We start from the raw sequence: 12,857 nt of genomic DNA on the forward strand, positions 1-12,857 counted from the left end.
GAGCGAGCGAGCAGGGGAGGGGCAGAGAGAGAGAGGGAGACACAGAATCCGAAGCAGGCTCCAGGTTCTGAGCTGTCAGCCCAGTGCCCGACGCGGGGCTCAAACCCATAAACCGCGAGATCACAAGCCGAAGTTGGACGCTTAACCAACTGAGCCACCCAGGCGCCCCTAAAATAAAAACTTAAAGGAAAAAAAGAGATCAACCTGCTTTCCTTGCTTTGTTTCATTTAATCCTCCAAACAGCCCCGTGGGGGTAGACACTAGGCTTATCCTCACTTTATACAGAAATGGGGGTTTCAAAGATTCATCCATTCAACCAGCATTTAGTGAGTGCTTGCTATGGTCCAATTTTACCGCGGCTGCACGAAAAAATGTTAAGCGTGATTGCGCGCGTGTGTGTACATTTAGGAAACAATCCAGGAAGGAGATGCACTTCAACATTAATGTGCTAAGAGAGGCTGTCTGTAGGCAGTGGGTCCAAGTGCTTCCGTTTTCTTCTTTGGCCTTTCTAGATGTTTCCAGTTTTCTGCAGTGCACATCACTGCCTTGGTGACACGTCAAAAAACAAGTCTTATTTCAAAGATGGAACTGGAGGATGTTGGAATGACAGCATTTCTCACTGTGATATTGTTGCGATCAGGTACGGTTTTCGATGCAGTGTCATTTTACCAAAGTGGCAGACAAATGTTTCTTAATTCCGTTCCGCCTCCTTCTCTCCACACTGCAGAGAGGAACCGGCAGGTGTACAAGTGGAAAGCTGACTCCTCCCTTGACTCTCAAAGCCTGGAATTCGCCATATTTTCTGTGTGGAAACGTAAGCCCAGGGCAGGGTGACCTCCTCCTCCCCAGACAAACATTTTCCAAACCTCCATGATACCAGTCGCTTTGCATAAAGGAAGCGTGTGCACAGAGTAGGTCCCTGATTGAAGGGACGACACTAGGGTCCAAAAAAAGAGTGGCCAGCCCGATGGCGTCACTGTGTCGCCAGGTGGGACACCCATTTACTCAGGGTGCTGTCTTTTATTTTTATTTTCTAATGTTTATTTTTGAGAGAGAGCGCAAGCAAGGGGGGGGCAGAGAGAGAGGGAGACGGAGAATCCAAGCAGGCTCTGTGCTGTCAGTGCAAAGCCCGATGTGGAGCTTGAACCCACGAACTGTGAGATCATGACCTGAGCTGACGTCAGATGCTTAGCTGACTGAGCCACCCAGGTGCTCCCCACTGCCCCCCCCGCCCCCCCCCCCCCCCCCCCCCCCGACCTTAGGATGTTTTCTGACTGGTGGATGCCTTCCTCCCCTTTGCTGCCCAAGCACCACGGGCTCCAGGGCACCCCTGTGCCTGTGTGCCTCCCAGAGCTCAGAGAACCCGCTTTGAAAAAAGCACGTCCTCAGTCACCACTGCCGGATTGAATTGATTCCCGCAAGCAAATCTGGGGAAACGCGTGGAGTAAATTGGGGCGTATCCCTGCTGTGGGGTTCAGTGCAGCCATCAGAAACAACGCTTTAAACTGATCTATTCACCTGGGAAACAACAACAACAACGACAGGAAAACGGCTGAAGTCCACCTTTGTCACCATCATAAATACATACGGGGAAAAAAAAAGCAAACTAAGAGAAAATACATCGAAGAATGCACAGTAGTTGTCTTTGGGTGGTGAGATTATGGGTGATTTTGGTATTTCCTTTTTCCCTTTGTGTTTTTAAGCTATTTAAAATTTTTTTTTTTTTTTTTTTTTTTTGAGACAGAGCCTGAGCAGGGGGGGGGCAGAGATCTCAGTTCTACTGCCAACAGCAGTTCCCCAATCCTATTTCCCCCGCCAGGGCTCTGGCTGTCCCACCCTGAGTTCTCTGTTCCTCAGGGTTTCCAAGCACCTAAGCCCTGCAGCGGTCAGGAGGGGAGGGGAGGGGAGAGGAGGGGAGGGGAAGGTGGGGAGGGGCTGCTGGCTGCTGATTGGCTCTCCACTAGAAGCGAAGTCAGCAGCGGAAATCACTGCTTCCAAGTTCACTGGTGTGGGAGCAGGGGCAGGGGCTGCCTGGGGTCAAGGGGCTCTGTTTACAAATGCTAATGCTCACGAATCTGAAATCCTGTCTGGGCCCAAGGCCTTCACAGGTAAACTCGGTCCCGGTCTTCTGGAATGTCCCATTGGGCTCATTCGTCTCCTTCCCACCAGGGAGAAGTTCTTGGAGAAGGTTCATGGCCCGGAGGGAACTCAGCCCGCACCGCCTTTAAACTCGCTCACCCCCACGTGGCTGCACATTCCGTGGTGGTCACGTGTCCGGATCTGGCCACGAGACCCAACCTGGCTCGGCTCGGGTCGGCGCGCCTGGCAGGTCACCCCGGCTGGGTCCCGCATCGGCCCCCCCCAGGGGCCCGAGTCAGAACCCCGCAGAGAGTTCTTGCTCTGCCGTGGAGGGCGACATTGAGCTGGTCCTCTCCAGCCTCTCCGCGGAGAGGAAGGGGAGCCATTTGGCCAGGCGCGTGGCCAGGACCCCGTGGAACAGCTGGCGCAGGTACCTGCGGAACCTCTCTCCCACGAAGGCGTAGATGACGGGGTTGACGCAGCAGTGCGTGTAGGCGATCACCTCCGTCACCTGCATGGCCACGTCCAGCTGCTTGCTCTGCCGACACTCGTCGGTGAAAAGGGTGTCTTGGAAAGCAGAGACCAGCATGGCCAGGTTGTAAGGGGTCCAGAAGAGAAAGAAGACGATCATGATGACGAAGATCAGGCGGACGGCTTTGGCCTTCTTCTCGTTGGGTCGCCTGAGCAGAATCCTTACGATCTCGGTGTAGCAGACGATCATGACCAGCAGAGGCAACGCCAGCCCCAACGTGTTCAGCTTCAGAGCCTGGAACCGTTTCCAGGCTTTTAGGTTTTCGTGAGGGAAGTGGAGGCTGCAGGTGATATGGGAGAACTCCCGCTGGGTCTTGGAAAAGTAAAAGCCCGGGACGGAGGCCGAGATGGCCAGGCTCCAGGCCACGGCGCTGCTGAGGACGCCGAAGAGGACCGTGCGAACCTGCAGGGCGAACACGGCGTGGACGATGGCCAGGTACCTGTCCACCGTCAGCAGGATGATGAAAAAGATCTCGCTGTACAAGCCTATGTAATAAAGCCCCGAGAGCAGCTTGCAGGTGCCGTCGCTGAAAATCCAGTTGTCCTTCAGCTTGTAGTCAATCCAGAAGGGCAGCGTGAAGAGGAAAAGCAGGTCAGAGATGGCCAGGTTGAGGAGGTAGATGCTGGTCATACTCTTGAGCCTCTTGTACTGCATCAGGACCAACAGCACCAGGATGTTGCCCACCAGGCCGATGACGAACACCAGCGAGTACAAGGGGGGCAGCAGCTGGGCCCCGAAGGCCCTCTCCTCCCCCTTCTGGCACGGGGTTATGCCCCCATAGTCATATTCTGTCGTCACGTCAAAGGACTCTGTAGGGACTGTGATTTCCGTGCTGGCCTCTGTCATCCTGGAGCGAGTCTCTGTTTTCTTTGCCGTCAGAGGGCGGCGGGCCCTGGACAACAAAGACGAGGCAGGGGTGATTAGAAGCCTTCAACCACCTGATAGCTGTTTTACTGAGTGCCTACTGTGTACCAGACCCCGGGACACAGCACGGAGCAAGGGGGACCCGGGTCGACTCTGCCCTGGTGGAACCTGGAGCCTAACGGGGCGGCGGCGGGGTCGGGGCGGGGGGGGGGGGGGGGTAGGCAGTAAATAAATGAGCGAGCGAGTGGTTCATTCCATCGCTTTGACGGTAAGTGTCGTGCAGGAAAAGTCTGGTGGCTGGAGACAGAGCGCAGACGGAGGGAGGTCTCGCCCCACTGCTCCTAACCGGTGCTTCCCGCGGTCTTGGCAGTGGACTCAGTGCTAGGCAACCCCTCGCCCCCAAGCAGGTGTCGCTATTGTCCCCCTGTCTGGAGGTGATGATGCAGACGTTCAAAGTGGGAAGGACACGTATTTATGAGAACGAACGGTGGAGTTCAAACTCGGGCGTGAGTGGCTCTCACGCCCATTCCTGAAGTCATTGGGGCTCCTGCCTCCAATCTCAGAGCAATGACTTTGCGCCTTGGGGTCCCCAGAAGGATGCTGAGAGTCCAAAACTTACAGAGGGATTTTCATGGCTCCGGGGGCCTAAAAGGTTGTTAGGGGTGACATAGCGCCCCGGGGGCACATGAAAATGTGTGGCCTTTTTTTTTTTTTCCGGGGGGAGGGGGTGGTGCCCCGGAGACGAGGGATGCTGCTGTCTGGCCATTCGTTAGGCAGGGCCAAGGATGTCCTGCCACGCAAAAATTATCCTACCCACAGCGCTGCCATAGTGAAATTCTAGAAGGCCAGCTCCATCCCTTAGTGGATGAGGACGCTGAGGACGCAGAGTGGGTCAGCCTGGCTCATGTCATACAGCCCAGATGTGGCACAGGTGGGTCTACAGGCAACTTCGTAGACAACCTGTGAGAGCCGTGAGGAAGATTCAGAGGAAAGTACAGTCTGGCTCTTAGATATTTGCACCCAGGGTTGTCTTGAAACAAACAAAAACACAGAACAGCCACTGGATAGCTTGCCTTCGTGGGACTTCCCCCAGTTCCTGATGGTCAGCAGGCTCTTTCAGTCTGTTCCAATCACTTCCTGAAGACACTTCCCCAAAGGGAGCATGGATGGGCTTTGGCGTAACCTACCGGCTGTGTGACTTGGGATAAGTTAATCTACCTCTCTGAGCCTTAGGTTCTCCTCTGTACTGTGGGAAAGTAGCACCTACCTTGCAGGGCTGCTGTAAGGTAACGCATGTATGAGAAAAGCGACACCTCAGTTTTTTTCGGGCCCTCGGTAAATATTAGGGTTCCTCCTTCCCTGCACCGGCCCCTCTCTGAGGCCAGTCCCAGGCTGGCCTCAGTAAAGTAGCCGGTGCCCACATCATCACTCCCATCCTGAATCTGGAGTCTCTAGTCTTCTAAATTGCTTAGCGAATGTTTCCAGCTTACAAAATTCACATTTCTGCAGCGGCCGTTGGAAAATAAGGCACACGGGACAGGGCAGGGGGCTGTCCGGCATCCTGGCTGGGGAGCTGTCATTTCCCGTCAAATCCGTCCCTGTGGCTCACTCGTCCAGCTCTGGACTTGCCTATACCCGACCAGCTCTCCTTCTGGAAGGACCCAGGCTGGCAGTCACTAACCAGGCTGTGTGGGCAATTTCTGACTTCTGCTGCCACTGCCAGTACGGGCAGGTGGGCTTGGCAGACAGCACTTTTGGGTAGGCCGGCAGATTTACGGCGGAAGCAACCAGAAGCTTGGCAGCGCAAGGAGCCGCTGCTGCAAGCCTGAGCCCATGAGCCCGCGGGTCCTGGGGAATTTGGGCGAAGATGAGGGCAAACCGAGTCAGCATTGCCCCCGGGCCATTTGAAGAGAGACCCGCCTTCACCACCACCCCCTCCAACTTCGTTGGCTATTTTCCCAACTTGCCAGGCGCCAGGCAACAATCCGCAAGCAAGTCCGGGAGAGGGATGGGGTGGGGGTGGGGAGGAAGGGGCCTTGCAGGGAGACAGAAGGCCCGTGGTGCAACTGAGGCCTGCAAGAGGCTGCTGCAAAGTCAGCCCCGAGGTGATCAGCAGGATCCTCTAGCCTGGGAGCTGGTGAGGGCTTTGAGTAGAGAAAGGACAGTCTGTGGGGCTAAGACGCCCAAGCCTGGTAGCATGCTGGGGCTGGCTTACACTGGTTCGTAAAAACCGATCGTGCCCACCTCTCCCCAGCTCAGCATTCAGGGGTTTGGTAGCTTTGAAATCAACCACAGTGGGGATATCGATGCCACAGAAATCCACAAACACTAGAAATCAGGGCTCTTTTTTTCCCATGAGGGCCAGTGGCTAAACCTTTCCCGGCCCTTCACTGCCCACAGGCTGAATAGTCTAGAGCTGTCCCCCTAGTCGGAGTGGGGACTCAAGCGTCAGTGAATAATAGACCGCCTGGTTGACAAGCTATGCAAACTTCTGAGAACTTCTAACTCGGAAAATCGGGGCACTCCAGATTCTTCTATGAAGGAACAGTTGAAATAGATACCTCCAAGTAGCCCTCACCCCCCCCCTCCCGTGCCCCTCCACCTTCGGAACACAGTCTGACCTGCCTCTTTGTTAATAGAACGGAATGGATGCATCCCAAGAGGACATCTCCCTGTCTTCGGGAGGGTAAAATCCTACCTCCTCCAGAGACAAATCAGCAGTCCTGACTGTGAGGCTCCTGGGTTCCAGTCTTCTCAAGAAATTGGTCGCTGGCATCTGCAGTGTTTTTTGTAATTAATATTTCCCTTTTGCTACAACTTCTTCATATACCATGTTTGGGTTTTGTTTACATAGGGAAATTTGGCAAGTGATTTCTTCCTGAATAGTTTTTCCGCAGAGAGCCTCTTGTTTCTTAACAGACTTTAGAAAGGCTGATTTTCTCAATCGGTTACCAACAACCAATCATTCAAGAAAGCTTTCCTTTTTTAGCAAGAAAACCCCTGCTTTACATCTGAGCACACAGTCTCATAAATTCACCCCTTGTCAGTATTGCTATATAATTCATTGCCTTGTAGATGCATCTATGGGCTAATTAGACATTTGCTTGACCCTCGAAGAATTCCTCACCTTTCAGGAATGTCCTACAGTGCGAGGACGACAGTCCTGGCTGCATATATGTCTTCTAACAAGATTGCCCTCAGTGGTAACTGGCAAGACAGAAAAAAAAAAAAAAAAAAAAAACAAGTACCACTTACTCTGGTCTCAGGGATTTTGTCCACGAAGTCTTTGTTTCTGGAGCTTTTCGAATTTTGATGAACTCAAGGCTCAACGTCCCGATTGAACAGGAAGTCCTCAGCTTCCTGTGTGTTGATTTAGGACTCCAGGGTTCACAGTCTTTCAGAATGACGAGAAGGGGACAGAGTTCTTCTTTTTGTATGGTCGGGTGTCCATGAGTGGCCGCGACACGCGCTGGTGGCCGGTTCCTCAAGGCTGGGCTCACTCTAAGGATTTTCTCTGCTCACTCGGCTGTGCTTCTCCCTAGGGAGCTCTGCCTTAAGGGGATTGGGTAGGGTAGGGTTGGGTGGAGTTGAGTGGGGAGAGGTAGTATGAGCTGTTCCCAGAATTTGTGAAGCAATCAAAGGCTGAGATAGTGTGTGTGTGTGTGTGTGTGTGTGTGTGTGTATTGAGGGGTGGTGAGGGAGGGCAGGGCATAGAGGGTTTGTGGTCAGTGACTAGCCTTTTTTTTTTTTTTTTTTTAGAGTTTGCAAATGGAAGGATTTAAACCCCAACGCTGGATCCTGGTTCTCCAAATGAACCGGCTGATAGCGCGAGAGACGTGACAGGTCCTCTTTGGCGCCCCCTGTGTCCTCCACCTCTGTTTGCTGTCCCTTTCTGCTCCCGGTCTCCACCCCTGCAGACCCCACTGAACAGTTTCATCTCAAGGAACCTCCGGCCCGAAGTGAGTACAGGTCTGTAGGCTGAGTTTCAGCCATTTCTTTCTGATCGCAGGTTCCTGTCTAATGCGATGGTCCAACCGAGGCTGCGGCCAAATCCCAGCTCTCCCCTGACACAAGGGCGGGTAACCACGCCTTGACGAGTCTTGGCTCCGACTCCATCGCATGAGATCGCCAAGCACTCTTGCTTGCCGCAGGATGCACAAGGTCAGCTTGGAGGTGAAAAGTGTCACAGAGCACCTGGCCTAAGGAAGAGTGACGAAGGATGCTTCCCACGACTCTCCCCACAGCCGCCAGCACCTGCTCTGCCACTGTGCTGGCTTCCCCCCTGCCCGCCACTCTGGGCTCCACTCCTTTTCTGTAAAATGGGACTCTAGTGGCCTTCACAGGATTGCTGCAAAGCACCATTTCAGAAATGAATGCGAATGTGATTTGCAAATGTCACTTGTCCCTTCAAGGCTCTGTTTCTTCATCCGTAGAATAAAGACTTTAGACAAGGTGCCCCGTGTGCCCTTCAAAGGAACACTCCAGGAGTCTTCTGGGGTCGGGCCTCCCCTCTCTGGCAGCCCGTCCACAGACAGATGGGGGAAGAGGGAGGCAAAAGACAACTAAGCTGACAAAGAGGTGACTTTGGGTGTATTATGTATGCGTTCGATTGTCTCTTTCCTCTTCTGTAAAACGAGGCTAATAATTCCCACTTTATAGAAGGTTAAATGAATACATGCATATGAATGAATGATTTGGTGCTGAGCTCGGCAAGCATTAGCAACGCCCGCCTTAATTTGGGTTTCCCTTTTAGGTGCAAACCCTGGAACGGGACGCAGATGCAAGTAATGTATTTGCAGCGGATCCCAGGAGACACTGCAGGGGAGGGGAAAGGGGGCCAGGAAAGGGAGCATTATAGAGCCACTCCTGCAGAAGGTAAGTGGCACCCAGGCCCCCTGGGGAACCCAGGGAGCCCCTCAGAGTCACCCCAACTGTGGGGCCAGAGGGTTGAGGAAACCGGGCACGTATCATCACATCTCTGTCTTCCCCGCCACTGGCTGAGGGCCGCTTCTCTCTGGCTTTTGTCCCTGGATATCATCCCCGGGGGATTCTTCTCCACCAGAGCACAGGGCTGGGCATTTAGGCAGTGGCCGTGGCCCTAGATGTAGTGGGAACAGACAGGAGTGTCCGTAAGGTGCACACCACGGTCTTCTAACCTTGACTTTGCCTCGGCCTCTGTTTCCTTAATGGGGCGCCCCCTGCAGCGTCAACCCCCGATCTGGCCTGCTGACCCTCCTCCTTCATGTCCCATGCTGCCTTTCTGGGTCTCATCCACGACATCTGATGCTGACACAGCCGTTCCCACTTCTCCTTTCCTGTCTCAACCTCAACATCCCGAAATCTTATGTTCTGTTTGACCGGGACGCGGTAAGGCCAGGCTCCTTGCCTGCGTGGAGCCTGCGTGTCATTGAGGTACGCCTTTCAGGGTCCAGTGCTACACCTGTAGGTGAATTTCCGGGGGAGGGGAGGGGCTGGCGGTGCTCTCTCTGCCACCCAGTCCCGGGCCACGCTGTCTGCCTACTTGGCAGAAGAGATTGCTTCCGACCCCGGGCCCCTCTGGGGACACCAAAGACGGATTGACGGGCATCTCACAGAGGGACACGAGGGTCTTTGGGGGACACTGGTGGCCCCTAGGCAGTAGCCTACCCTTGCCCCCTCCACACCACTGCCTTTTATCCCCACCTTGTCTAATCTCCTTCCCTAGCCTCTCTCTCCACCACCCCTTCTTCCCCAGGCAGTCTTTTCTCCTCCTTAATCTCCACCTCTGGTCTCAACGCCTGGTAGCTCCCAGGCTGTCTTGCCCCACAACGTGCTGCCAACCCAGCCTGGCAAACCAGAGGAAGTAGGTCCAGTAATCTGTCCCCTGCATTCTGCCCAGCTGCCCTCTTGTGCTGGGTCATGTCCCACCGTGAATGAGGATGTTGGGCACGACCATGACCCAGGACACACGAGAAGCCACCCTGCCTGGATCACCCAAGAGGCCACCTCCTCCCTGCAGCCCTTCCCACTCCACTCTCTACAGCCAGAAATCATCCGGGAGAGGCAGGTGTGGGGGCTCTGAGGGGCTGATGGGGTTTTTTTGTTTGTTTTGCTTTGTTTTGTGTTTTGCAGGGGTGGGGCTCGGGCGTGAGCAAAAGCTGCGGAGCGTCTTAAGGCCTGGCCTCAGAAGTCACCTCGTGTCACCTCTGCTGCGTTGTGAGGGTCGAAGCACGTCACCGAGCCCAGCCACAGCCAAGGAGTCGGGAGATAGGACACGTTGGTTTAGTTGGAGTGGTGCAGTCACGCTGTGGAAGGCCGTGTGGCCCAGGATGGGATGGGGGGGGGGGGGCCTTGAAACTGTATTTTACCCTCCACCGAAGTACAGGTCTCCTCCAGTCTCTGGCCAAGGGCTTCCTTGAACCCTCTCCCCCATGGCCATGTCTTCCGTGCTCCTCGGCCACTCGCGCCCGTGACCCTAACTCCCGGATCTCGCCGTCAGGGCATCCGTGGCCCCTCATACCTTGGCTCCCGGCACCCCAGCCTCTGACCCCACTCCCACCTCTCCTCCCTCCTGTCATTCGGCACCAACAGGTCCTTGACCTCAGTGGGGCTGTGGGTATGTCAATTTTGTACAGACCGTCAGCCTCTATACTGCCCACCAGCCTGACCCCATGGGCCATTGCTCCGGTCTCCGTCCCCCACCCCCTTACCTCCACCCTCAGCTGTCAGGCTCTTTTCTGACCTCGTGGTGTCCACCCAGCAAAATCCAGCCTCGGGCACAGCCAGCCCCACGCCCGCACCCACGAAGTTGAATGCGGCTGGAGGGAACCCCGCAGGCGTCCTGCGAGAACTGAGTTGTAACCCACCGTCGGAAGGCGGGGAGGAACGAAGAGGCGATAACAACCCTTCAGACCCCAGATCTGAGCCGTGGACAGTTAGGCGTGCGGACCTCTCCCTTCCTCCTTCTAGTCCGAGAGCCGAATCCGGGCACTGGCTCACGCTGGCTCTTCCCTCCCACCGCATTCACCACACGTCCATGAAGTGCCCCCGATCTCGGTCGCACACCGAGCAGTTACGGGGCTCAGAGGAGCTAGGCAGGGCCCGGAACCAGCGCGAACTCCAGGGGTGGTCTGGGGGCTGCCGCACCCGCATCACGTGGGAGCTTGTTGAGAAGAAAGGTTCTCAGGGCCTCACCCCGGACCTGCAGAATCAGAATCCCCGGGGGCGGGTGTCGGACCCAGAAGCTGTGTTTGGGCAAGCCCTCTGCTGCCTCTTGAGCACCTTTGGAGTTTGAGGATCCTGTCTAGACACTTGCTGATTAGCGTGTGACACCAAGACCCGGGCGCTCGTCCAAAACGGCAGGCCCTGGGACCTCACCACGGGCCCCCTGAAAGAGAAACTGCGTTTTCACCGGGCCCCCCAGGGATCTGTCACGGGCCCAGGGGCTGGAGGTGGCCGACGGACGCGTCCCAGGGCGTAGACGCTCAGGAAGCCTTGGGTGACTGGTTGTCGCACAGAAGGAGCACCCTCGCCGGGCTGCCCAGATAGGTTCCACTTCCCGGGCCCACGCTGAGGCTCAGTGGGGACGCCCTGGGGCCTGACCTCGCATCTGGTCCCTACGCTGTATTAGCGAGGCTGAGGGAGAGTCGCGCCTACCCGTCGCTGGTGGGGGTAGAAATCCGGTCCCCCTCCCCGGAGGGCTCTTTGGCCATGTCTGCCGCACCCCAGGCTGGACGGACGGAGCAAAGGCCGTGTGCCCTGGATGCCGCCAGCAGGAAGGCCCTGGTGGGGAAGATACAATGTCTCTGGAAGGAAGCAGGATGAATGGCTAATATTCCTGGTCCCTGGGGAGGGAAACAGGTGCGCCTGGGGGAGACACCAAGCCCGAGTTTTCACTGTCTGTTACTTTGTACCGCTTGGCTTTTGTACCAAGTACAACTGTTATCTGCCTGGTGGTTTTCTTTCCTTTTTTTTTTTTTTCAATATGTGAAATTTATTGTCAAATTGGTTTCCATACGACACCCAGTGCTCATCCCAAAAGGTGCCCTCCTCAATACCCATCACCCACCCTCCCATCCCTCCCACCCCCCATCAACCCTCAGTTGCCTGGCGGTTTTCAAAATGGGGTCCAAGGACCCCTAGGGGTCTCCCACACCCATGCCAGGGGTCCCTGATGTCTTCCCTTTTCCAGCTACGTCCCTGTGTGCGGCTGGTTTTCCTTCGCAGACTTCAGCCAAAACGATCACAACAGACGGGGCGGGGGGGGGGGGGGGGGGGGGTGCGGGGCGGGCGGTGGGGCAGAAGCAGCTTTGGGGATCCGGCCACTCTTTGCACTGACATTGTTTGCATCCGGGGAAAACAAAATTATTTTCCCGAAAGTGTTACTTATGTTATGATGTAACAGTTTCATTCCTGTTACTTTAAGGGAATCGCTGAATTTGGGTTCAGGGCTCAGTTTTAGTTCCTGCTACGGTACATATTTTTTTTTTTTTAATTTTTTTAATGTTTATTTTTGAGAGACAGCGAAAGAGCGCGTGTGTGAGCGCTAGTGGGGGAAGGGCAGAGAGAGGGGGAGACCCAGAATCCGAAGCAGGCTCCAGGCTCCGAGCTGTCAGCACAGCGCCCGACGCGGGGCTCGAACTCACGGACCGTGAGATCATGACCCGAGCCGAAGTCGGACGCGTAACCGACTCTGCCACAGTAAATATTAATAATCCACATAAACAAAGGCTCGTTGGTATCTGCAACGGTACTGTAGACATACACATTCCTGAGACTGAATCTTGAGAACTGTTGGTTCGGGGCAGACTGATATAGCTACATTCTTGCAAACACCCGGTTCCACCGAATAGTAGCTGGTGACCCAGGGCAAGCTTGCTATTTTCCTGAGCCTCACTTTTCCCCTCTGTGAGCCTTAAGGAAGGGATGCGCCTAAGACCTTTAGTACGTAGAGTTAGTGTTATTATGGCTCCCTAACCCCTACGGCAGACTCAGGCGACCCAACTACACCGTCAGTGACATTAAGTCGGTAGCCGGAACTTGGCCACGGGAAGAGCCTTCCCCGCCCCGGGGGATCAGCAAATGCCACGCGTTGATGCCTTTTTCGTTCTTTCCTCCTGGAGAGCTGATATGGATCCTTTGCCAGCTCACACTGCCGGGCGACCGCAGGCCGTGAGGGCACAGGGCCTCAGTGTTAAATCTGTGTGGCCTCGGGGCGCCTGGGTGGCTCAGTCGGATCCCATGGTCCGTGGGATCGAGCCCTGCGTCAGGCTCTGTGCTGACAGCTCGGAGCCTGGAGCCTGTTTCCGATTCTGTGCCTCCTTCTCTCTCTGACCCTCCCCTGTTCATGCTCTGTCTCTGTCTCAAAAATAAATAAACATTAAAAAAAAAAAAAGTTTAAAAA

The 12,857-nt window shown here is 55.2% G+C and overlaps 1 protein-coding gene and 1 long non-coding RNA gene across 9 annotated transcripts; one reads left to right on the forward strand and one right to left on the reverse strand.

Annotated features, from left to right (window-relative positions):
• Window positions 1–1,064: 1,064 nt before the first annotated feature.
• Window positions 1,065–7,019, reverse strand: LOC125929285 (C-C chemokine receptor type 1-like). 4 transcript variants are annotated; one of them, XM_049640320.1, is made up of 2 exons: window positions 6,731–7,019; window positions 1,065–3,503 (listed from the first exon to the last, which is right to left on the reverse strand). In XM_049640320.1, exon 2 carries the CDS (start codon window positions 3,455–3,457, stop codon window positions 2,375–2,377), a length of 1,083 nt encoding a protein of 360 aa, XP_049496277.1. In that variant the 5' UTR covers window positions 3,458–3,503; window positions 6,731–7,019; the 3' UTR covers window positions 1,065–2,374. The 4 variants fall into 4 exon arrangements, with proteins under 4 accessions (XP_049496277.1, XP_049496278.1, XP_049496279.1 ...); XM_049640321.1 differs by lacking the exon at window positions 6,731–7,019 and adding an exon at window positions 6,603–6,718; XM_049640322.1 differs by lacking the exon at window positions 6,731–7,019 and adding an exon at window positions 6,174–6,596.
• Window positions 7,020–7,194: 175 nt separating this feature from the next.
• LOC125929287 (uncharacterized) lies at window positions 7,195–11,733 on the forward strand. 5 transcript variants are annotated; one of them, XR_007459838.1, is made up of 4 exons: window positions 7,198–7,434; window positions 7,909–8,053; window positions 8,229–8,887; window positions 9,587–11,732. It is a non-coding gene; the product is annotated as an uncharacterized LOC125929287 (long non-coding RNA). The 5 variants fall into 5 exon arrangements; XR_007459837.1 differs by having other exon boundaries at window positions 8,229–8,350; window positions 8,680–11,732; XR_007459836.1 differs by having other exon boundaries at window positions 7,195–7,636; window positions 8,229–11,733.
• The last annotated feature ends 1,124 nt before the right edge of the window (window positions 11,734–12,857 follow it).

This window comes from Panthera uncia, chromosome A2 (genome assembly GCF_023721935.1).
Source record: "Panthera uncia isolate 11264 chromosome A2, Puncia_PCG_1.0, whole genome shotgun sequence".
NCBI lineage: Eukaryota > Metazoa > Chordata > Mammalia > Carnivora > Felidae > Panthera > Panthera uncia.